General features: G+C 41.4%; 1 protein-coding gene across 13 annotated transcripts in view; it reads right to left on the bottom strand.

Moving 5' to 3' along the window:
• Positions 1-1,324: 1,324 nt before the first annotated feature.
• The window catches only part of PDE1C (phosphodiesterase 1C), a 343,427-nt gene continuing 319,984 nt past the window's right edge, over positions 1,325-24,767 (bottom strand). For 11 of the 13 annotated variants that reach the window (XM_085226619.1, XM_085226620.1, XM_085226622.1 and 8 more), the window contains 2 exons: positions 10,285-10,350; positions 1,325-1,662 (listed from right to left, as the gene is read on the bottom strand). In XM_085226619.1, the coding sequence (XP_085082745.1) occupies positions 1,493-1,662; positions 10,285-10,350 (236 nt within the window). In that variant the 3' untranslated portion in view covers positions 1,325-1,492. Of the gene's footprint in view, positions 1,663-10,284; positions 10,351-16,820; positions 19,596-24,767 lie in introns of those variants that run through there. The other 2 variants (XM_085226623.1, XM_085226624.1) reach the window with 1 other exon arrangement.

Raw genomic sequence — 24,767 nt, 5'->3', positions numbered from 1 at the left:
GGATGCCCCAGATCTGTTCATCAGCAACAAGCCAGCTGTGTTGTACTGTAACTCTCATACATCAGTGTTACTTGCATACACTGGTGCAGTTTTGATGTCGGACATTCTGATATGTATGTATCAGAATATGATTTCACAATGAATCGACTTTTAGGAGATCTGAATAATAGAATTAATCGATGCAGCCGTAGATACAACATAGAGAGATTAGTGCAGTTTTTACAGGAGAAACCCTGCCTCACACATCTTTTGAGACTTCTCCAGAGGAAGCCATAGGGATTTCCAGAAGATATGTTGAGAAGCTACTGATCTGTCACCGACTGAGAGAAGATCTTAACATATGAACTGAACATGGATAAATAACTGATCAACTGTGGGGGTTATGGGGAAGGCATAAAATGGTCAGCCTTCACAGTATGGGAGAATGAAACTCTCTGCTATCCACTGTGCTTATCCAGAAGATGTGGTTTGGAAAAGGTGCTGGTAGAAAAAGACGACAAGCAGGGCAGAGAAATAAGGAAAGTAAGGTAAAAAAGAAAAAAAAAAGAAAAAAGAAGGAGAAGAAGAAGAAAAGAAGAAGAGGAAGCTTACTTCAGTGTAATTGGCAGAATTTCTGGTATACCTGCATTATGAGTATCATGTGCAGTTCAGGTCTTCTCAAATAGAGATTAAAAAAGATAAAGAGAAGAACAGCGAGGAAGATAAAAAGTAGAATAAGTAGGTTTCACTGTGAGGACAGTAGAAACAGAACAGACTTCATCAGCTGGGAGAGCTGATATAAATCACCAGGGGCATGAAGAAGAAAGGGAGTTATTTGCCACTGTTTCTCACAGCATAAAATGTAGGAATGAGAGCAAATCCTTCACAGAGTGAAGAATCTGAGGTGCATGGGATACTGTGCACCACAAGAACACGTGGGATCTCATTCAGATAAATTAATGGCAAAGAACTAATAAACATACAGCTGAGGTCACACGAGGCACAATTTTAATGTCCTGCTATGTCTTCTTTTCCCTAGCGAGTGAAACAATTTATATTCCAACCTCATACCTTCATTCTCCTGAGCACCTACCGCACTATGGTAGGAGAACATTCAATTTGGCAAGGAAAATCTTTTTTACACTGCCTGAAATGGGAGTTGTATTACCTGTGCTAGGCAGCAAGTCACAGTGAGAACATTATAACAAGCTCAACAATTTAAAAAAGCATTGGCTTCCTTAATTTGACATGAAACAGTGGTATACAATTGCATTTTAAGGTAACAGTCCAATATTTTATTACTAGGTGAGTGTATGCTTTAAAAATAAGCAGACTATTGGGAACATTTCTAGGAAAATGTTCATTATATTTAGTTAAATTCCACACTTGCATTTATCTAGGATTAACAGCTGCTGTACTGTACATGCAGTGTGGCCCATGCAATGGTTGCACAGCATCCTTCACCAGCCCGTGAGGAGCTTCATTCCAGATGGATGCCTCTTCAGCTCTTCTGCTATTTCCTAGTCCAGCTCTGGGAAATGTTTTGGATCTTTTTCATCCTTCCCCTTTGGTCAAGGAGTTTATACCTCACAGGATGTTCCTCTGATTTCTTGTGGAAGGCTGGAAAATAGGGTCCTGAGCTGTGGGTGGGCCTGTTGAGGTGACACAGCTGAGGTTTGATGGCTGTCAGTGACAAAGGAAGAACAACAGTGGTTACTGTGCTTAGCATTTACTCACTGGCGGGCTAGAAATTAATTCTGCTCAGCACTGACTGTCTGCATAACAGAGAATTTCTGCCTTGGTTGTCAATGCACTCTTGGGTTAATGGATAGATACAAAAGGTTAGAAAAAGGTTCTGGAATGCAAAAAGATGCAAAATATGTGTTAGAAATACAGATGTAAGATTTCAGAATGAATGACAGACATCTTCAACATTGAAATCTGGGCCATTAAGCATTTCAGAATACCTGATCTTGAAATCATGCCCTTATTCAGACATCCCAGAGTCCCAGACCAATACAAGTGAATCCCAAGGAATGTTCTGAGGGTTAAGAAACAACAGTTTAGGCAGAAGATGAAAGTTCCTAAAAGTCTGAATGAGGAAGCAACCTTTCTTTTTACCCGTCTTCATGTAGATAGATAAACACTTCACTGTTTTCAAAATATAATTAATTGAACAAGATGATTTTGAGGCACTAAATCTGGACAGAGACCGTTCTTTCCCAGAGTTCAGGAACTCTGAGGCCTTGTGTGATTTTTGAGAGAACTACAGACCATTGTGGAAGTCACACGTAGTCCAGTCTGAATCTGATGTTTCTCAGCTTTTTGACTACCTTTGTTCGAATTCATACCTTGCTTCCTTACAGCTTACACAGGGAAAATAAAAAATAGAAACCAAACATGGCTACAATCAAAATATATTTGTCTTTTGTTTACTTACTACTTGCAAAATAAACAAGTAATCAGACAATAGTTGGTCTGATAAGCACTTCAAAAAAGGCATTGCTCTCAGCATGAATCCTAAGAAGTGAAAGAAGATTCCCCTGTGTGAGCTAACAGCAGATACTAACACACAATCTCAGCCTCCTCTTGCCCTCAAAGTGAATAACTGTACTCCAAAATGTCTTGGGGAACGAAAAACTATGCACTTCATGACCTCTAGAAATACATATCCAGATTTCTGCATAGTCATGTTCTTTCACGTCCTCAACTAGACTAGAATGACATCCATTAATATTCAAATTATCCATTGGGTGAGTTACTGTTCTTTGAGGCACGTTCACTTTCCAGATTCATTTCATTTTCTCTAGTCAGCATGGATTCAGCCAAACTGCTATCGGATTTTCCATTGCTCAGCATGGGAGAATGTTTACCGAAGTTGTTGTCAGCAGAAATGACTTGGCTAATAAATACAAGGGATTTAACCAGGACACTGACAGTGCCATTTGTCATAAATGTGCAGGAGCTGATAAAGGGAGCTCACACCATTGGATTTCTTTAGGCTTTACTGACTCAAGGTAGACGGTGCTGAGAAGACTCTCTCTTTAGACTCCAGAGCTCATTTCCCTGGTTTCTCCCTGACTTTTCATGTGATCTGAACTATTTTATTCATTCTAGTTTCTCCATTTTAAAAAAGGAATAAAAATGAAAAAACTAATAGGATTTTTGTGAGTCTCAATAGTTTATGGATCTCAGGAAATGGAAGAGAAGAATAGTTATCTGAACAGTGTGAGTGTAGACTAGAATAGTTACACAAGCAGCAACACATACATAGAGCTTATTTCAGTGATGTTCAGACACTGATTAAGCATGAAAGCTATGGATGTTTTAGACCCACTTTACTCTGACCACCCAGCACAGGGTCCACACAAACCATGGATTTTGCTAGGATGCCATCCACACTATATTTCCTCTGATCTCTTCTTTGATGCAGTTTTCCTGTTTTTTCAGGAAAGTCAGGACTCCTTCTTGCTGCTTGATGAAAACACACACCCTACATTATGCCTTGAATTGCTTAAGGTATAATAATCATCACAAATATTGAGGAACACAAAACCTACTGCTTAATGGACAACTTCAAATGAAGAAGATGTTTAATTCTCTCTGTAGCCTGCTAGGAACATTTCACCCAACACCAGTCCTCAGGTTCTGCTTGCAACACCACAATTAAGGGCTGCCATCCTTGTACCACTCTATGCCCTTCATGAGAGACTCACATATCCTTAGGTAATGTACTTTCAAACAGAGCTGCAGAAGGGAAGATAGTGCTCTTTCTCTGCTTCCAAGTTTGTGTCAAATCCTTGTATGTTGGATCTGATATGCCTTAGGTTTAACTGTAGATTCTGAGTTAAAGTAGGGCAGAATTTGAGGACACCTACAAACACATTTATAACAGACCAATTAACAGGTGTCAGAGCAAAAAAAAACTTCACCTTGTACAAATATTTATGTGAAGGGAAAAAAAGTTTATTTCCTCATCTGTCCTCTCTCATGCATAACACAAAAGCAGCCAGCTACAAACCACACAACATTAGATAGATTAATAGCTTGAGGCACTACACCAGAAGCTGCTCTTTTATATGAGCAGTGATGGATGCTCCTATGAGGAGCTGTAGCTAATACATGACAGTCTCATTTGGAATATAGAGAATTCTATATACATATAGAGAACGGCAGGTGATCAAATTTGCCACAGTTAAAGGCATTCATCTATGAATCAAAAAAAAAAAAAAAAAAAAAAACAACACAGGGGTACCAAAATACCCAAGTTCTGCCTTCTTAACTGAAGGTAAAACATGCCATGCACCCACTGGGTAAGACCAATTACTGAGCTCATTAAAAACCAATTACTTGTAGGAGGAGCCCTTGAGTTGACAGTGCAGCCAGTGCCAATAGTTTCAGTGTCACAGAGAAGTTGAAGAGGAGAAAACAGTTTACTGAAGAGTTTGCCCCGTGCTGGCTGAATGCAGTGAGCATTTCACATCTAAGCTTGCACCCAAGGGATGGGATTGCCATAGTATACAGGGATTATGTCAGAATTTCAGCTGAAATGCTCTTTGTTCCACTGAATCTCCTAGAAATTCAGTTTCTACATTGTACGGATCTGCAATAGTTTTGACCCTGTTGAAGCTGGGAGGAAATTATGGTTAATGTGGGTTCCAAAACAGAGTATCATCACCTTGAGTATTTCAAACTGTTAGAAGTTGTTATAACAACACTTTGCTATTACATAGTATTTCCACTCTGACCAGAAAATAAGATAAAGCAAAAAATTGATATCATTTTCCTTTTCAAGCATTTTAAAGCAGATACAAACATTCCTACTCATTCACAAGGCACATCCCTTCAAAAAAGCCATTGAAATGCTCATTTCTTTAATGTCATCTCTACAGTCACTGAATGAATAAATCATTTTTACTCAGAACACTTGCTGGGAAATAGTTTGGTTCAGATAAAAATTAGGAACACAGTCAGCTGTTGTTTCCAAATGGGATTTGAATGGTCACTGCTGGTAATCAGTACTGGAGGGAAACAAAAGGCAGCAGGGAAGAAAGCAGGAGAGTGGTAGGGAGAAAACTCGTAAGGGCTGCTCAGCTCCCACACCTGCCCTCAGGCTGGTGGCAGCTCCCTACCACAAGCTCTCCACAGCAACTCTACACTTTTGCTTGAAGGGAGGCCCAACAGTGGCACATGCCTCACTTCCTTGACAGCAGTGGCACTGGAGGAGGCTCTACAAGACATCATGTCCAGTTTAGGATGAGGATGAGGCACAGCTGCCTCTCTCAAGTATCCTTGTCTAATGAGGGGCTTCGTAGAGGGACTGGGGTGGAAAGTGTCTATGACACAGCTTGGTGCAGACAGAAGTACTCCTCTCCAGACAGGCAAGCACTAAAAAGCCCAAGGCACAGCATGGACAAGGCAGGGACATGTTTCCTTGCCAAACCATCTGCAGTTGGTGGCCTGCAGGGACATCCTGAAGACAGAACTTCTGTCACCTCCCCTCATGTCTCAGCCCCCTGGGCAGCTATGACAACTTTTGCCTTCAACTACTCTGCAGGCAGGATGAAGGAAGTCATCCTGCATAGGAGGAGGAATACCAGGAAGTTGAAAGGCTTTTTGACTCTTCAAGGAGATTTACTTATTTAGCTAAATAATTCACCAGTGAAGGAAGAGAATTACTTAATTGGGCATTTTTAATGGGAGATGATTCAGAAAAATCAGGTATCCTGATGTTCCTTATTCTCCTTATTCTGCTCTTATATCCAAGGATTATGCTCAGGAGGGCTTCCTCTTTCTCCTTTTTACCTTCTTGGTCAACAAAGCAGGTATTGTAATAACAGGAGAATCTGCAGGACAAAGGAATAAGAGAACTGTGACGCTATTTCCTTGGAGACACTCAAATGCTCAAGAAATGTTCTAAACTTAGTGAGAATTAGTCTCCTGGGAACGTTAAGAAAATCTGCTTGCTGATACAAAATTCACTGTTTTCTCTAACAGGACACCACAGGGAGAGAGTCTAAAGACATCTACCTCTTGTGGAGTCACTATGGAAACTGATGGATGTTGATGTAGTCTACCTGGACTTCGCTGTCCCCTACAACATCCTCATGGAGAAGCTGGCTGTCATGGTTTGGATGGGCTGCTGAGTGAAACACTGGCTGGATGGCCGGGCTGTACTGACAGTCAGCTAAATATGAGCCAGCAGTGTGCCCAGCTGGCCAAGAAGGCCAATGGTCTCCTGGCTTGGATCAGGAATGGTGTGGTGAGCAGGACCAGGGAAGTCATCCTGTCCCTGTACTCGGCACTGGTGAGGCCTCACCTTGAGTGCTGTGTTCAGTTTTGGGCACCTCAGTACAGAAAGGACATGGAGGTGCTGGAGCAGGTGCAAAGAAGGGCAACAAGGCTGGTGAAGGGCTTGGAGAATATGGCCTGTGAGGAGAGACTGAAGGAACTGGGGCTGTTTAGTCTGGGAAAGAGGAGGCTGAGGAGAGACCTTACTGCTCTCTTCAAATACCTGAAAGGTGATTGCAGTGAGAGCGGGGTTGGTCTTCTCTCACTGGCGATAGGTGACAGGATGAGGGGAAATGGCCTCAAGTTGCACCAGGGTAAGTTTAGGTTGGATATCTGGAAAAAGTTCTTTACAGAAAGGGTTGTTAAGCACTGGAATAGGCTCCCCAAGGAGGTGGTTGAGTCACCATCCATGGATGTGTTTAAAAACCATTTGGATGTGGTGCTCAGGGCCATGATTTAGCAGAGGGTTGTGAGGGTTTGGGTAGTATGGTTAGGTTGGGGTTGGACTTGACATTGAGGGTCTTTTCCAACCTGAGCAATTCTATGATTCTATGAAATAGCTGAGGGTTTAGTAACTAAGGATGAGATTCTTCTGTCCAGATATGGTTTTGAATCTACTGACTGAACAGCTATTGTGCTTTCCCCCAAGCCCAGCAATCTCCTACATTACCAATCAAGCCTTATGTGACAACCTGAATTCTGCAAGTTCCTGTCTCATAATGCAGCACAAGATCCAACTTTAAAGCATATGAAGATGTGCTTCAGCTTGTAGCAAACGGGTTGGTGGCTATCACCTGCTGTATTAGTTTTCTTTGTACTCAGAAGAGAAGCACGTGGGGAGGGAACCCTACCCCCAACAACGTCAGACTTTTCTTCTCTTTAAAACGTTCCAGTGAATAAAACTAGCATTTAACGGGGTCCTGGACTCTTATCTTCATACTCTGGAGTTTCTGTAATGTATCAGTTTGCTGCAGCTCTGCAGCCATATTAGTGAATCAAAAATTCAAATGAAATAAAGAATTCTTACTTCTCAGCTTTCCCACTTGTCCTGTATCAAATATACATATATCTATATCTATATATACATATACAGATATATAAAACGTACATATACGTATAAAATTGGCAGTTCTGGACAGAGTGTGAAATCTGTAAAAGGAAGGGAGAAAAAGTTTACCTTCAAATACCGTTCTGCTACTTGGGGTGCATTACAGAAGAATAGAAGTACAGCCTGTGGGTCTGAGAGACTTCTGGTAAGACAGGAAGAGAGGGTAGCCAGAAATTTCTCCGGTTCCAAGAATGCTGGCAGGCCTCCCATACACAGCTGCTTAACCTCATAAACCTTGCCCAGCTGTGCAACTTCTTGGAGTTGGTAATTGACAGATTGAAAAGTTGGTGATGGGTACGAGCAACCAGCTGGCTGGCAAAGAGGTAAATGGCAAATGTGCCTGTATGGCCTCTTCTTGTCAGCTTCCCTTCCTCAGAAGTGACTAAATCCCACAAAACAAAGCTTCTCATTCTTTCTCAAGACACTGCATGACATTCACAGAAAGAACAGTGAGACAGTAACATTTTCTCAAATAGAAAATAGTGTGTGTGTGTAGTTACAGCACACTGTTTCTTAACTACACATTAATTAGTGGCTGCCTCCAGCAAAAGCAACCCTATATGTGATCATATAGGGCATGTAAACAAAAGGCTGTAAACAAAATGCATCACTGGACTATATAAATAGAAAAAAGGGCACTGTTATCTGCTTCTCGTCACTTCTTCTGAATAGCTGCATAGCTATCTGCAGTAATCAGTAAGCTGATTTGCTTACTGTATCAGAGTAAACAGTTTGTGCTGTAAGCCACAGTAACAGGGCACATGCAGGAAGGTGCCAGTGTTCAACAGCCAAATAGAGAAAACACCTGAGTTCCTGATTAATGCGTGCACGTACACTAAGGTAGGACATCTTTAACAAAGAGAGAATCAAAACACAGGTCCTAATTTCCCTACGTGCCAGCCTGAAGGGACCTTTACATCTTTACAAGATGAGATTGTCACAGTGAGTGCTGCAAGCGAGGCAGAACCAACACAAAGTGTCCTTTAGCAAAAAGGGATGTTACTGAGTTGACTTCTCCCCTCTCATAAAGCACCTTCCCTACTGCTTTCCTGATCTGGACAGTTAACAGATCCCTTGATCAGACAAATAAATTGGGGCACACAAGAACCACTGGAGCAAGGTTGCCCAGCAAGTCAGCAGTAAAGAAGGGTACTACTGTACCTGGTAGCTTATGGCGAACCCTCTCTTCTGCATTATATTCCCTACCTTCCAATTCCTTTGGTGGTCTGTAGGATGAGAAGTATTACACATAAAAGGGAACCCAGGATTTGCTGTTTGCAGGTATTCATTAAAGGATTGATTGATTGAAAGTGACACAGCACTGGAAAAATGGATGAAATAATAATGCGTAAACTCTGCTTGTTAAAAATGAAGAAGGGGCCTATGCCAAAACATATAAAAAGTGTGCTTGTTTTGAAATTAGACCTGTTTACATTAGCTGCAAGTTATGGCTGGAGTGTGACAAGAATGTTTGATTCTTAATTTTTTCCTTTGAAAAAACATGGTGTTTTCTTCTTTGGGAAAAGAAAAATCTCCAAAGAACAAGACCTCTAAATACCACCTGCAAGAACATTCTGGGAGAAAACATCCAAAGCAGTAGCTGCCCAATGGATATAAGTAAAAGAATTTAACCACAGGCAATACACAGAGCTCACACTTATTGCCACTGTCAATGGCGAGGTGCTACCAAGGAGAAGAGGATGCATTTGTGATATTTACTGACTGCACTTTCTTTCTAAAACTGTCTGGGGGTTTCCTGGGAGTTCCTGTGGCACCATTCTGCCCAGAGGTTTAAATGTTCATTTCCATAATCGTCTTTTGTTTTCAAACAGGAGAGCACTGCACAGAACACACTGTTTCACTAAGAAAAAACATTATTTTGCAAACTCTGACACTTCTGCCCTCTCTTTTCCTCAGGGGTACCCAGGCAGTGGCTGCAGCTCTGTCTGGCCAAACAGTGTGCCAAGGTGGTGGCTGCAGAAAAGCATCAGGAGCATCTTGAAGAGCCAATAAAGCACAGCAACACCATACCTCAACTGCTGGCACAGCAGCCACTGACAAGAATAGCTTCAGCAAAACTTTTTACAGCGCTTGCCTGAGATCCTTTCTTGGTGATTTCTTGTTGACTTCCTACAGTTTTACCCTTTCTTTCAATGATTGTGAATTATGCATACTTGAATTCCCTTGTGTAATGCCCGTGAGAAGTCATACCTTACAATTTGTCAAAACTAAGCTATTATTTTATATAAGTGCTCTGTATTCCCCTCCTTTCATTCTGATGCTTTTGTCAGACAAAGCTGAAGGGAACAAGAAAATGACTATCGTGGTGAAATATCAACAGCAGCATGGGGAAGATGAGAAGGACACAAAAAAAAACACACTTGGGTAGACAAAGCAGCTTCGCTTTTTCCCATCAGGATCCACGAGAAAGGCCCAAGTTAATTTCCTGATTGAATGAAGACGGTCTGTGGAGCCTGCTCTGCGAGCCACAAAACAGAATCACAGAATCATAGAATGGCCAGGGTTGGAAGGGACCTCATGAATCTCCAACCTCCCTGCCACATAAAGGGCCACCAACCTCCCCATTTAATACCAGACCAGGCTGCCCAGGGCCCCATCCAACCTGGCCTTGAACACCTCCAGGGACGGGGCATCCACAGCTTCTCTGGGCAGCTGTTCCAGCACCTCACCACTCTCATAGTAAAGAAAAAACATATGATACTTGTTTAAAACCAAATGAAACGTGGTGAAGATCTTTAAAAACAACAGTTCAGTTGTTGAACCCAATGAATAGATTTCACTTTTTTCATGTCATACACAACAGTCACCAGTTTATGCCCATCTCCCCAGCAACAGGAACCATGAGTGCCTCCTTCCAGAGCAGGATAGAGAGAGGTGGTACTGACCTGGCAGCGTGAGGCGGTTTGCTGAGGGACCAGAGCCCAGTGAGATTCCCAAAAGTCGTGCTGGACCTTGAAAGAAAAAGAGTGGTTTCAGCAGAGGTGGATGAACGGTAGTCCTGCTAGCCACAGAAATGCCTTTTTTGTAGTGCTGCTACCACTGCCTGGTGTTTGGTATCCTCTTTCTGCCATTCTTTTCAGTGGTTTTATGCTCGGATAACTTCCCCGTGAGACATGGCAAATAGCCTCACTCTGGGAGAACTTTCCATCAAGAAAAGTGAACATGAAACACCTTTTCTTCTGTTTATCACTTACCGACTTCAGGCGGTCATCCTGGCAGTTTCACAGCAATAGTGAGTTTCCAAACCTTTGGCTCCACGGACCATCACCACATCTCAGAGAGCTTTCTCTTCAGCTGTCTCCATGCCCTCATAAAACTGGCACAGACCCATGTTATTGTCCAGGGTGGGTCTAAAGACAGTAACACAGCACTTACCTTGCTCTGTGGTGGTTCAGCAAACAGCTGACCTCACTTTGGGAAGCACTGGTTGGCAATGGCTCAGGACATTTCTACCACTGGCTATACGCAGCAGGGAAGTGACTCTGGTGCTGTATGTGCAAGTGGAGTTAAGTCATCCAGATCATTAGATGCCATTTCCAAACATGGTTTTTTCCTCTCATGCTATGTGACAGGCTGGATTTTTGATTCAAACACCAGCCAACAACATAAAAAAACCCAATATCTTTCAGAATATATTCGCCTCTACTTGTGAGACTGAATGTAAATTAGGAATTAAGTTAAGCCAGTAAGGCATAATATGAACATTCAGATGACCACACTGAATGTTCCTCAGAAAGTTAATATAGCAGTGAGCCTCTCGGAGAGGCAAGGAAGGAATTAAAGCTGGAATTTCAAGAAAGAAGGAAGGCATGAAGCCCCTCAGGGTTGTATTTAATGTCTGTGATCTGTACAACTTCCTTGGAGAGAATGGCTTAGTTCTGCCACTCTTTTACCATGATTTTTTCCTTTTTTAAGCAGAAAATCAAATAGAAAAACAGCAGTGGTAAGGGAAAATTCTAGTTCACAGCTGCCTCCTAAGTCCACCTGTGGCCTAAGCCAATTTCGCCCCTAGCATAAGAATACTTTGTAGAAGGTGGTATGTAGAGATGCAGTTGAAATGCTGTGAAAGGAAGCTGGTAAGCAAAATGGAGGACAGGATACAGATCCTGTGGGACATATACACATGCTCCAAGTGGCATGGGAAAAAAAACCACAGTGGGTGCGAGCACGGTGTGTTGCTGTTGACTGACATGCTCTTATGAGCTGTGATTTCAACCTCCCCATGAGAGATCCAAAGACTTGGGGTGTCTTTGTGTTCAAACACAAGCAGAGCCAATGCAATGCCTCGACAGGCTCTACCACTCTACATGTGAAACTGCCATCTTCACCAGCAATTAATTTTGTGAGGCAGCTATATGTATTATTGGATAATGGGTTTTCCCCCTATTTAAATGATGAAACACAGACAATCAAAGATGGCAATAGCATTTGCTGTCACTTTATAAATACGCTTCAGATTTGAAGAAAAAATGCCCCATCTTTAAAAGCAGGATTTGGGGAAGGTGAGAAAGCTAAATTAGAATGTAACCCTAGCTGAGGTACACTATTAGGACTCAGAATATAAAGTAACATCTCGTTTCGGAACCAGCTCCAACAGTCTCATAACTGTAGTGGGACTGAGTGCACGCACCCACAGCACCTCTGACTTCAGGAACATGTCTTGTGTTCACATGCAGACACTGGCAGCACGAGGGGGAAGGCCAACATCAGGATTCGTGACAGCCAGAGATCATTGCCACCCGAAGAAAGGGAGAACAGTGAGGCTGATGTGTGGTCTCCAAACAGGTTGAGATTCACTTCAGAGTCCCTGAATAAGCTATGTCCATTCTCCTGGGGATGGTTTTAGAAATGAGGTAATGCCACTGACTCTTCTGGTCACAGGGGGTCCTACTGAGTAGTGGATGCTGACCAAGCCATGTTCCTACCGTGCTTAAAAGCAAGTTGATTATTACTATTAATTAAACTATTAATTATTACTATTTTATTATTACTCTATGGGCAGTGGGAGGCTGCAAAAGCAAACGAAAAGTGCCATGCCTGGACCACATGTAGAAAGCACCAGAACAAAATGAACCCTTCTGCATTTTTAATTCAAATGGAGTGGAGACCTCATCATTTTTATTTGGTAATAGGATGAATATACATGGACTCAGTTACAGAAAAACTGGAATGTTGAAAAATGCTCTGTACATTTAAGAGACCACAAGCCTCTTCTTTCAAATATGGAACTAAAAATAAATACATATTGTTTAAAATTATTCTCAGAACAGTTGAGAATACTTGCATTACATGGCATGATTCATTTCAGTTTTGCGTTTTTTTCCCCATGAGTCTTATCAAACCAAATAATTTTTTTCATCACCCTACCCACCCAATCCCAGGAGCAAATGTGTTGAGTTTTGCTTTTGGCATGGATTTTAATTTGTTTTCCATACCCCGGTGCAAAATAGCATAACAACCTGCCTCTCTTCCTTGGAAAAGGTTGGAGAACAGGTGTATATTGGTTATTATAGTTTAATTCAAAAAGGACACCTCCATGATCAGTTCTGCTAATATAAACATACTCTAAAGTTTATGTTCAAGCTTCATACATAGAATTCCCTGCAGAATGCCAGCTGAGCTAAAGTTGTTTTGCAAGACCAAGATCCTTGAATTTGGTTAATCTCCCCTTAACCCTCCTACCAATAAGTTTGATGTTTCTTAACTCCATTTAGGACCTGTCACTGAAGTGTTAACCACAGAGCAGGGAAATCTGCATGGTAGATGTTCACCCCTCCTCCCTGCTGAAGACAGTCGGTGCTGAAGATGCTTTTGATGGAGGTGCCTGCCCATTCATTTGCCCACAGAAAAGTAGCATCATAGTAACAACGAGAGCTGTACTGTCTTTTTTAAACACACTGTGGTGGAAGCAACTCCTGCCACAGCACAGGAAGAAAGCACTACTGTGGTGCAGAACCACCCTGCGTTTAATGAGTCCTTAGATATCTTGATTATTAAGTCTTTGGCCCCAGATGCTGCAGAGGGACCAGCAGGACTTTGCATGCAACTGCCTTTGATTTCTGTGCAACTAAAAGAATGATCAGGCCTAGGTGCTATTTTGCTCAAAGCTGATGTTGCAAACGCAATGGCTTTTGTCAATCAGGGAAGAAGGGGAAAGAGAAAAGGGAAGGAAAATATTCTTGTCAGAATCCGGGCCTGTAGACAACCAGAAGTTCTGGTAAAACTCCAACCAGAACCCTACAATAAAAATAGCAGATATTTTAAAAAATTGCATATAAAATTGTATAAAAATATCATCCAAGCGAGAGGAAGAGGAAAAGGAAAAGGCTCACTCTGTCATTCTACTGCTAGGCTTTATCCTCAGAAAACCTCAATGGCCATAAGTAGTTTTGTCTGCTAGATGCACTCCTACGACCACCAGCAGAGACAATGGTATATGTACATTCCTCCTACCACTGGATAACTTTAAACCTGGGTTGTGATGAGTACACAGCAGTGACACATATGTATTAGGAAGAAAAGAAAAGAAAAGAAAAGAAAAGAAAAGAAAAGAAAAGAAAAGAAAAGAAAAGAAAAGAAAAGAAAAGAAAAGAAAAGAAAAGAAAAGAAAAGAAAAGAAAAGAAAAGAAAAGAAAAGAAAAGAAAAGAAAAGAAAAGAAAAGAAAAGAAGACAGAATGCCAGGAGCGTGCTGTGAGGTTTGTGAGTGCTGTCGTGCATTTAGCCGTTAGGGTCAATCCACTAAAACTGAGCTCTGGGCTGGGAAGCCATGATGGCTGCAAGTCCTGAGCCAGCTGCTCTGGGAGCAGCTCCACTTGCTTCTACATCGTGCTCAAGTTGCCAGAGAAGAGAGAGCTGCTGCTGAGAAGGAGGCACAGAGGACTGATGATGTGTGCTGCAGTGCTGCCTGGGCACAGGTGAGAACTCTCCATGCTTGTTCTGGGTGAAAAACAGAGACTGGGACAAAGAGAGGGCAGGCTCAGCAAATGGAGGTGCCTGGCTTGTATTCTTTCCTAACAGAAAATGGTAGCATCAGCAGTGGTTCTACTTTTACGATAGCAAATAGGGAGAGGGCTGGCTGGAATGGCAAAACCCGTGGGCCTATGGAAGCAAAGTAAGCACTGCATTAGGATGCACACCTGCAGTCAAACCAAGAATGGGACACACCTGCTGATGCCACAGGGCAGAGCTCTGCACCTGCTTTGGAGGGAGCAGACTTTGCACCCTGAAATACAAAGCATTTTCCCCTCCCTTCTACCCACAAGATGCAGCTGGCAGTTTGCGCAGTCTGTGTTGTCAGGGCTCAATCTTGTCATCAGCAAGGGAGGCCCCATTTCGGAGTGCTTACACTCAAACATCGCCTCTGAGACAGAGCAGCAGTGGTCCAGCACGTGCGGTGGCGATGGCTCTGTTGTTTTCAATCATTGGGTGGGGTGGTGGATCAAAAGAGTGACAGAGAAGCACTTGATTATGCTGTCATTTGCTGAGCATCGCTGGCAAACATCCAATATGTATCATCAGAGGAGGATGAGCTTCATTATTATGAAATAAACTGGGAGGAGAAAGGAGCTGAAACGGCATGTTTCGGACCATCTCATTAATTTCTAAAGATGGGCTACTTAATTGTAAATGAGGCTTTAAAAGTATTATCCTTGTCAGTTTCCATCGTTTCCAATTTGAATGGATTACTACGCTTTTTAATTTAAAACCAGACCCGCTGCAGAATTCTCAAGGACTGACAATGGAAGTGCTTGTTGCCTTCCAAAGCAGCTTTCCACACAGCACTGCATCCTACATAGCCTGAAAGCGTTTTGCTTCCAGACTGATCTTCTAAGACTTTGTATGTACATCTGCAATTGGAATATTCAAATGGCAGTTTGTAAAAACACAACGCTATACCATTTTTCTCTGGCATAACCAACCACATTTTGGGAAATTTTTCTCCAGCAGAAAATTTATGTTGGAAAAAAGCAACACTGAGAAAAAAGGAATTTTCTTCTCTCATTTACCCATCAGGAACCAAGCTCCCAAAATCAAGATTTGTTCTGCTGCTAAACATTCTACTGCATTAATAGATGGGGAGTATATCTAACAGCTGAAGCTATACAAAGTGGCTGCACTTTCAGATAAACATCAGTCTGCTTAGACTGACTATTGTGAACTACATTTAAAACAGCAAAATTTCCTCTTCATCTGCCACCTGTTTTGCCACCTACCACAAAAAAGAAAAAAAAAAAGAAAAAGAAAAAAGAAGAAAAAAAAAGGCTTCTGGCATTGATTTCCTTTCTCTAACATGGAAAACAATGTTAATATACATCATCTTTATAAGGAAACACAAAAATCTGACCACGTAACTTGGAAAAGAGAGGCTTTGCTGTTAGTAAGGAAAGCTTTGTCATTAAAAAAGGTAAAAAAAACCTTTCACGTGTAAACACTTTTTGCATGCTGTCACGCAAACAAATAATTCAAATCAGCGAACAAGTGCAGCTCAGAGAACTGCCACCCTTCATCCTTTCAGTCATTTAAATAATGAACAGGGTAATAACCGTAATCTTTTTTCACTTTTTTTTTTTTTTTTTTTAATTGTAGAGTGTCCAGGAGTTCAAGCACTACTACATCAGCAGGAGCCAAAGGTCTGCTAATTCCCTGAATACCAGCTCCAGATAAAGCAGAGAACACTGACAAGGTCTACCTGCAAGCATATCCCTGCCTGTCTTAAGAGAGGGTCTGGATTCACCCTCTGGCATCACACCACGGTTCCTGGGATGTAAGGGATGCCTGGTGCTCCTCCAGCAGGCAGAGATCTCTGAGACCAGGAGATCCCTTTGTGCCTGCCTGAGGGGCCTCCCAGAGAACTCCTCATGATGTCAGCCTGCAGCCAGCAGCATGGGCCCTTCATCTGCAGTATTTCTGTCTTATTTCTTACTTGTGCACTCTGAGCCTGGAAAAAGAAGGCATCTAAAAATATAGTTTCTATACAGCCAGGCAAAAATTAGGTAAGGATGCAACAATAGAAATCCCTTCTTGCTTCTTATAGAGAGAGACCATGCCACTAGCTGATAAAGACCTAATCCTTTTCCTCTTTTCTTTTTTCTTTCATGGAATAAAGTAAGAGAAAGCAATTCTGCTTTTTTTTTTCTTTTTTTTTTTTTAATATTTATTATTTTTTACACAATTGCACAGTGGCTGATCTCTAGTTTAACTGGGAGGTGTCTAAACATACCACTCCTTGGCTCACAATGCACTGGCACAGTGCTGCAGAGTGTTCCAGGGAGGCAAGGAGTCTGGTACAGTAACATGGGAGTGATCTGGGAAGGGACTCCATGACACATCCTTTCATCTGGCCTGGTTCCTTTGTAGGATCTCAATTCCCAGATTTCACTTTATACATTTCCAGACTAATAGAAAAGATCTCATGGGGAGTTGTTTTTTTTTTTAAGTGACCATGAAAAAAATTCCAAAAAGTACTACTAATCCACAGTATCGAGTTCAAATGACTTTAAAAGAGCAGAAAAATATTAGAGCTAGCCTCTGTTAGTGCCTGCCTCTATTTTGCAAGGCATTTTCTGCACATCTGTGTGCTGAAATCACTAATTCTCTGACTACAGCATCTCTTCTAGAGCAGTACCCTGTTCTGACCTGCAGTCCCAAGAGACAGCAAACCAACTGCTTCTTTTGTAGCTCTTGCCAGTGGCCAATAATCCTGGCAACCCAGGTAAAACCTTTTCTAGCCTGATCTCTCACCTTTGTGCAAATGCATGGGAAACAAGAACTGACTGGCTGTGAATTAAGCCATCCTGTTTTGCTGTCTGAAAGAAGTCAGTCCCAGAAAGAAAGAAAGCAAAAGCAGATGAAGAAAAATATTTACTTTTTATTGTTATTATTATTATTATTCTACTGGGCATGATGTAAGTATTTTTAGTCACTGCACGCTAGGTAAAGATAACTTTAAAAGTACTAAAGTATACTCAACCATCCTGCACCACTAACCAAGCTCTCAGGCAGGATATGTTCTTGACTCCAGGAAGTCTGACTCAGCAGGGACTGAATCACTAGTGTGGTGTTTCATTTGTAGTATTGATATTTCATAGACAATGTCCCTCCAAAGAGCCTGGTCAAGGCTGGAAGTCAGCCTGCCACTCTGAGCTGGGGCTGAATGCTGATGGTGGAGGAAAGAGGAGGTGGAAAAGTGCTAGAGGTGATACAGCCTTTCCCTGTCACACGGCACGGAATGTGCTCGGTGCCACCTCCTTTTATCAGCACTCCTTTTTTCACAAAATCTACCCCAGGATATACCCAGAGCTACTGCTGAAGCAGGACACTGTGTGCCCTTATATTTATTTTATTTAAAAGAGCTGGTACGCTGATGCCAATGGTGAGATCTAGGAACTGCAAGAGTTACTTTTTCACATCTTTCTTCTGAAAACGTGATTTAAGTGCAACCTTTTCACGGCACGAACCTAATTAACCCTCTGGCTTTGACCAAACCGGTGTCCAAAAAGAAAGAACTCAAAATGTCTCTAGTCTCAATAACTAAAATCTCAAATACAAACACTCCTGAGTGAGAAGGTACTTACGTTTAAATGCAGATTTAGGCTGAGCTAACTGCTGTGATGTTCGCTAGTTTTACGTGAAGCTCGGCCCTGTACGTACACAGCTTAAGCAGGAACAGAGGACCAAGCTCTAATATAGGCTGGTGGTGAAGTCCTGTGCTTCTGAATATGAAAAGGAAATACCAAAGAATTGTCTTCCTAAGCCAGTGTTTACATGTTCTCTACGCAGCAGAAAGCCATGACTGCCATCCAATTCCTTGTGAAATACATTTATGACTAACACAGCACAACCTTATCCTGAATAAAAAGGAGTTAGGCAAAAACAACTGTATGTGTAAATACGTGTGCCTTGGTTTCCAAAAGACAGGTAAAATTGCTCACAGTTAAATGGATCCTTACTAAGATTCCAAGGCGGAAAAACACTTACAAACATTTGCTGTTTCTCATAAAAATATACCGTCCTGAATCAAAGCCTGAGTGAGGAGGTTTTTCAGCATTTCTTCCCTGAAGTAGGCCAAAATGATGGCTACTGTCCATGTGTCTAACTACTGGATGAGACAGCTTTATCCACCGACTCCAGGCATGTATTTAGGACACACTTCTTCATTTTGTTTTTGTCTGTCTGTACTTCTCCAGCCATACTTTTCCTTCCATTGGCCTGTCCATTCAGTCAGTGATGAAAGAAGTATCACACTGAGATGAAGGAAAGAACTGATCCGTGTGATTCCCCGCTGCCCTTCTTCTCTTACACCTTCAGGACAGATAAAGTGGTTACTGGTAGCCAACGAACAGATGTGGGAAACAGCTCATTATCTGTAATCCCAAGTCAAGTCAGGCACCTCAAGCAGTACATTAGTACGTACTCTCAGAGGCTGACAAAATTTGCCCCAAAGGAATAATCACTTTCATTGATTCTTTCTCTCCTTTTACTAACTGCAAATACACTATAAAATCAAGGGTTGAGTGAGTCTGCCTACTTCTGTTTCGAAACAAAAGCATTTTGCTATTGTTGCATTGTCAGTGATAAACTCCAAATCCTAACAAATGGCAACTTGACTACAAATTCAACATTCTTACTCATACAATCTTCTACAGCAAGGGTAAAACAGACGTCAAGTTCTGTCTACCAACAATTGGAAAAATCTCTTGGGGAAAAACAAAAAGAATAAAAGGGAAGTATTATCCAGTGAAGTATTATTACAATTTCATTTTCTTAAGTTCTTTTGCAACATCTTAATATTGTGATTTTGCAAGCTGAGGCGTAACAGCAAAGGGCAGTACCAGCTTTTGAAGATGACTCATCTGTGTGCTCCACCTGTCCATAAAATTGAACCAATTGCATCGGAAAATCACCAGATTTTTTTAAAACAAAGCAACTTCCCAAAACAACAACAAATGCACACATACATGAACAAACAAAACTAGATCACACCCAAAAAACCAATGCCCCCACCCTAGAACCCGGAGTCATTAGCTGTGAAATAGCCAGTGGGAGGAGGAGTGTTTTGGAAGTTGTTTAACGCCTTCCCCAGAAACTGGTCTTTGCGGAAGGAGGAGGAGAACAGGAATGAAGAAGCTCGGCTAAAATGATGAAAGAAATTTGCAGTCTCTTTTTTTTTTTTAATATATTTTTACTCTTCTGTATCTGGAAAAAAAAAAAAGAAAAAGAAAAGTGTCAAATGCTGCTTTTCTCCCCTTCATCCAAGGAATGGGTAATCTGGGGAAGAAAATGAAGGGTAACAGTTTAGAGCCACATGCACTCAAAGCAGTGTAGTTTTGCTTAACTGTTGAAAAGGCCAAAAGGTCAGGTGCAAAAAAGCTATGCCTCTTATTGACTTGACTGGAAATTCCATTCTGTCTTACACAAAGCGAAATCCATTGCTGTCTGGCTAATCCAGCAGAAATTAAACCTTTGGAACTACTGGAATCATGGAACAGAATTCAGCCTTCTTTGCCTTAGAGCACTCCGATCACCCTTGCTCACTACCTATTTCAGTACTTTTTTGGTCACAGAAGTAACAACAACTTACATGTGGTTTGCACTGACAGAAAGAATATGCTCCAAACACGAAGGTGCACTACTTTTTAAAAAGCCCCTTTCTCTCAAATGGTTTGCAGTGAAAAGCAGAGCCTCACAGATGGATAAATATGTGAGAACTAACAAAGTATGTTTGTAATACAGTCTGCCTGACTCCTCTGCAACTGAAAACTAACTCAACACAGTAAGTGTAAAACCATATCACTGGTCAGATTATGATGGCCTGTGAATTTGGTTGCCACTTGTTGATCTCCAGAAGCCATTTGCCCAAGCTAGCAAGCAACAACATCGGTCTTGGGATGTAGCTTAGGAAATAACAAAGAACAAAAAAATTGCAGTACCTATTGGTGGAGCAAAGCCATATCTTTGTTGACAGTGGCCAGCCCAAATAAAGTCTAACAGGTTCATGAAGTCCAGACACCAGGCCAAAAGCAGTAATAAGAAATGTTGTCAAAGCAGCACATTTGCGACAGAAACAAAAATATTCCTGGCAGGAGGAGCTTGTCAGACTTACCCTTAGCCATAGTGTAACAACAGGATGTCCTTCTCTACAAGGAACTTAGGACAAGTCAGGTATGTATGGGCAAGTTATTTATGAAACTGTCTCTCACAACAGAGGTATGATCCAAAAATATGCAGGACCCACTTAGAAATTTGCCTTTGATTGAGATTTAGATTAGAGATTTGACTTAGATAATTAAAATTCCTAACCTCTTCAGAAACCCATCATTTGAAGCTAGCAGAATGAAGTCTCTGGGCAAATACTAGCAACTCCCTAAGCCTCAGAATTTATCTGACTAACAGTACCTGAAATGCACAAACGAAGCTGATTTCTTTATAGTTATGCATACCATGAATTAATTTCACAATGACCAGATTTCCTTGAGATAGAAATGTCAAAAATAAAATTTCTTCTTTATTTCGAATGAAAGAGGACAGTTTCTAATGGAAGAGGATACTATCCATCCCTTATTACATGTCCCCAAGAAATCTTCTGGAAAAGCATCAAACAGGAACAAGAGTATTTTACTCTTTATCAGCCAAACAAGTTCTCTGAATGTATGTGGCATTCTGCTTAGATACATTTATTCTGACTACACTTTTATCAGTAGAGTTGAAAGTGCATTTGAAAAGATCTCTCAGGCAAGGAGATTCAACCCACGGAGACATGAATTTACCTGTAAGGCTGCACAAGCCTCAGAAAATGATGATATTAGAATCTCTGCATCCCTTTTAGAAAGTCGGTTTCTTTAGACTCTCAGAATATGGTTCGGGATTTTTTTATTTCTTTAGGCAAAGGCAAAAAGAATCAACAAAACAAAGATGTGAGACTCTGCTACTAGACTGCATTATGTCTGATGAATGAGTAGCATCGGTTGCTGAATCAAAGCAGGCAGCTGAAACAGAGCTCAAAGTACCACTTCACCCTCCCTTCCATTCCTATGCCATCCATACTCTCAAGACTTTTAACCTCTCCCATCCCCTTTAATGAAATAGGGAAAAAATGTGATGTCTTATGCAGACTAGAAGTTCCCTGTAGAGAACTGAGTCATACATTGTTTTCTTGCTCCTATTAGCCACATCATCAGCTTAAGTCAGAACATTCCAGTACAGCGCTTGCTTTTAACTATTTTTCTACTTGGTAGAGCAAATGCATTGGCTTCCTAGCTGCGTTTCCCTTTGGATACAATATAGCTTCCCTAAAACTACCTTAACCTCAGATATGATTCAACCTCTTTTCCAATTCAGAACAATAAATCCAGTGCAAATATTAGGACATATTAATAGATGTAATTGAAAGAGAAGAAGAACAAATATGCAGTGCTCTGCATGCAGAAGATTAGTAGTTCACTTGGCATGTATTGAAATTCTTCATCTGAAATAGCCTCCTTTGAATGCACATCTTTGTCCTTCAGCATTGTCATCAAATTTCTTTTGTGTGTCAGGGCTGAGTACTGGCCCTCCCCTTGACCACAAACAGAAATGCCAGTGACTTCTACTGCTCTTCATGAGGTACCAGCACCCACTGCAAGATTATGAAGTCCACCTCTGCTCTCAGCTTCCAGTTAATACCAGGGAATTTTTAACATGCATTCAATGGAATACAAAGCATGTATTTACTACTTTACTACATAGTCTGATGTATTGAAGTGAAAATTATACTGCAGTTTGTCTTTTTCTTCACACAGAATTGCTCAGCATACAACTGTATGCATATAGCAAGGAATCTGGATGTCAGTTTTGCACAGTCGGTGACTCATCTCACACATGACCTCACCTCCTTTTGTGATAAAACAAATGTTTTGGGGTCCAAGACCTTACCAGAACTACCTGTTGTTGGCACTTATTATGCTCATCTAACGCAAGCTTTCACAGTCTGCTACCCAGCTGGAGAACAGAAACAGACTCTTAGAAGCACTTCGGTGGAGGTGAGAGTTGAGACTGACTCAAAAACTACACCTGCTCTGCAATGAGTCAGGCTTCTTACCGAGCCTACGTCACAGGCATTGTTCTGCTTGGATCAGCTGGAAGTCAGGAGCCAACCTCTCTCCACATGTCTTCTGAAGGGCCTGGCTCAGCCTCTCCAGCCAGGACCTGCCCTCTCCCTGCATCACAGAGTCATGGAATCGCTTGCACTGAAAGGCCCCTTAAAGTCCACCTGGTTCCAACTCCCATCATTTCCTCCCAAGTCACCAAAACCAAACTGCTGTCCAGCACAGCTAGGGACAATCCCACGTTCTCCACTGCAGGGCTGTGCTGCGAGGGCAAGGTCAAAGTATACGTGTTTCAATTGCATTTAAAAGAAAATGCTCTGATCTTCTCTCCTAAAAGCTGGACGCTACATGTAGGCTGTGTGGGAGTGTGTGGAACATGGAATAAGGTTTTAGGTTTTCTACACAGACTACCTTGCTTGCTTGGGAGAGCAACAAGACCACTGTCAACATCAATCACAAGTTTATGAGGTTATGAGTCCCCATTTCTTCTTCTCAAGGATGTGTTTCTTCAGCATTACAAGCTATACTCATTAATAACGGACACACAATGATGCCACAGTCATCCAGGAGTGCACACTCACTTTTTTTTCCAAGCAGGTGAAGGTAACCTTGCAGTTTATTGGTGAAAAAGAAGTATATAGCATGTAAAAGTCTTAACTTCTAAACATGCTGCATGAGCACTCCTGTAGGACAACAGAATCCTACCATGCTGCCAAAGAACGTTGCCCTTGAGGTACTACTATCCCAGGGCATTTCTGAGTTTGTATTAATACACATCAAAATTAACCATATTCACTTTTAATAAACTACCTATGTGAGTGACATTTCATGCTATTATGATATGAAATCATAAAAAAAAAGCAACCAAAAAATTTCAGCATACAATTTTTTTTGTATTTTTTTTATGTTATGTTCTTTAAGATTAAAAGAAAGAAAAAAAAAGAAACTTATTAAAATCAGATTCTCTCACTGCATCCCAGTAACTACAGTGCATGACACCAACTGCCTATTTTATGTTCTAACACAAACAGTGCATATCAGAGGGGTGTCACTTTTAGGAAAGTCGAATGGGCAAAATTTATGCACACAATAATTTTTTATCCTGAAAAGGAAGAGTTGTGGGAAGAATCGAATAAAGATAAATAAGAGACACTGAGAAGATCAGCAGGGAACAGTATTCACTGTTTCTCACAGCACAGGTAGTAGGTTATCAAATGTAATTATCAAGCAGTAAATTTGAAACAAATAAAAAGACATGATTTTTCATATAACACCTAAGTCACCCTTAAATTACGTTGCTTCAGAGCACCTTAAAAGAGGTCTCTAAAGAAAATTAAACGAAGTAATAGAAGAAAAATCCATCAGAGGCTATTCAAGATTTGTCCTCTGCTTTAGATTCTGTGGAAGAAAAAAAGGGTTAGGTTTAAAGCATTGCTCTCTTTCTGTCTTTCTTTTCTCTATTTCTTCATTAAAGTCTCTGCTATGAAATGTTGTAAAATGGGTGATGGAGAGCTAAAGGGCCTTCTGGGCTGACCCAGCAAGGTTATTTGAGTATTCTTAGGTAAGACAATACAGTGCTGGGAAGTAGCCTCTACACTCACATATTAAAACAAAACAGAACAAAGCCCATCAAAACAGATGTAAAAAAAAAATCACAGAATCAAAGAATGGCCTGGGTTGAAAAGGACCACAATGATCATCCAGTTCCAACCCCCTGCTATGTGCAGGGTCACCAACCAGCAGACCAGGCTGCCCAGAGCCACATCCAGCCTGGCCTTGAATGCCTCCAGGGATGGGGCATCCACAACCTCCTTGGGCAACCTGTTCCAGTGCCTCACCGCCCTCTGGGTGAAAAACTTCCTCCTAATATCCAACCTAAACCTCCCCTGTCTCAGTTTAAAACCATTCCCCCTTGTCCTATCACCATCCACCCTCACAAACAGCCATTCCCCCTCCTGTTTATACACTCACTTCAAATACTGGAAGTATGTGGAAAAATACTACATACATTTGAAAAACAAATAATTCAAGTGTTCAGATTTTAAAGGAAAATATAGAATTTCCCAACGTGTACAAATTTACACCAAATGTCACATTTCCATGAGGCACTTTCCTGATACAGGTTTTTCCAGACTTTCCAAATTTCAGGAAAAAAAAACCTGGAATGTACACACTTCTTACTTCTATTTCTCTGACTCTTCAAATACAAAAAGCTTTAATCACAACTGATGAGCCCGGGTTTTCCTGGGCTACTACTCCAAAGTTTGTTCTCCTCCCACATGCT

The sequence above is a fragment of the Meleagris gallopavo genome, chromosome 6 (genome assembly GCF_905368555.1).
Source record: "Meleagris gallopavo chromosome 6, MGAL_WU_HG_1.1, whole genome shotgun sequence".
Lineage (NCBI taxonomy): Eukaryota > Metazoa > Chordata > Aves > Galliformes > Phasianidae > Meleagris > Meleagris gallopavo.
The sequence above is the reverse complement of the archived record's forward strand: the minus strand, read 5'-3'. Positions and strand labels throughout refer to the sequence as shown.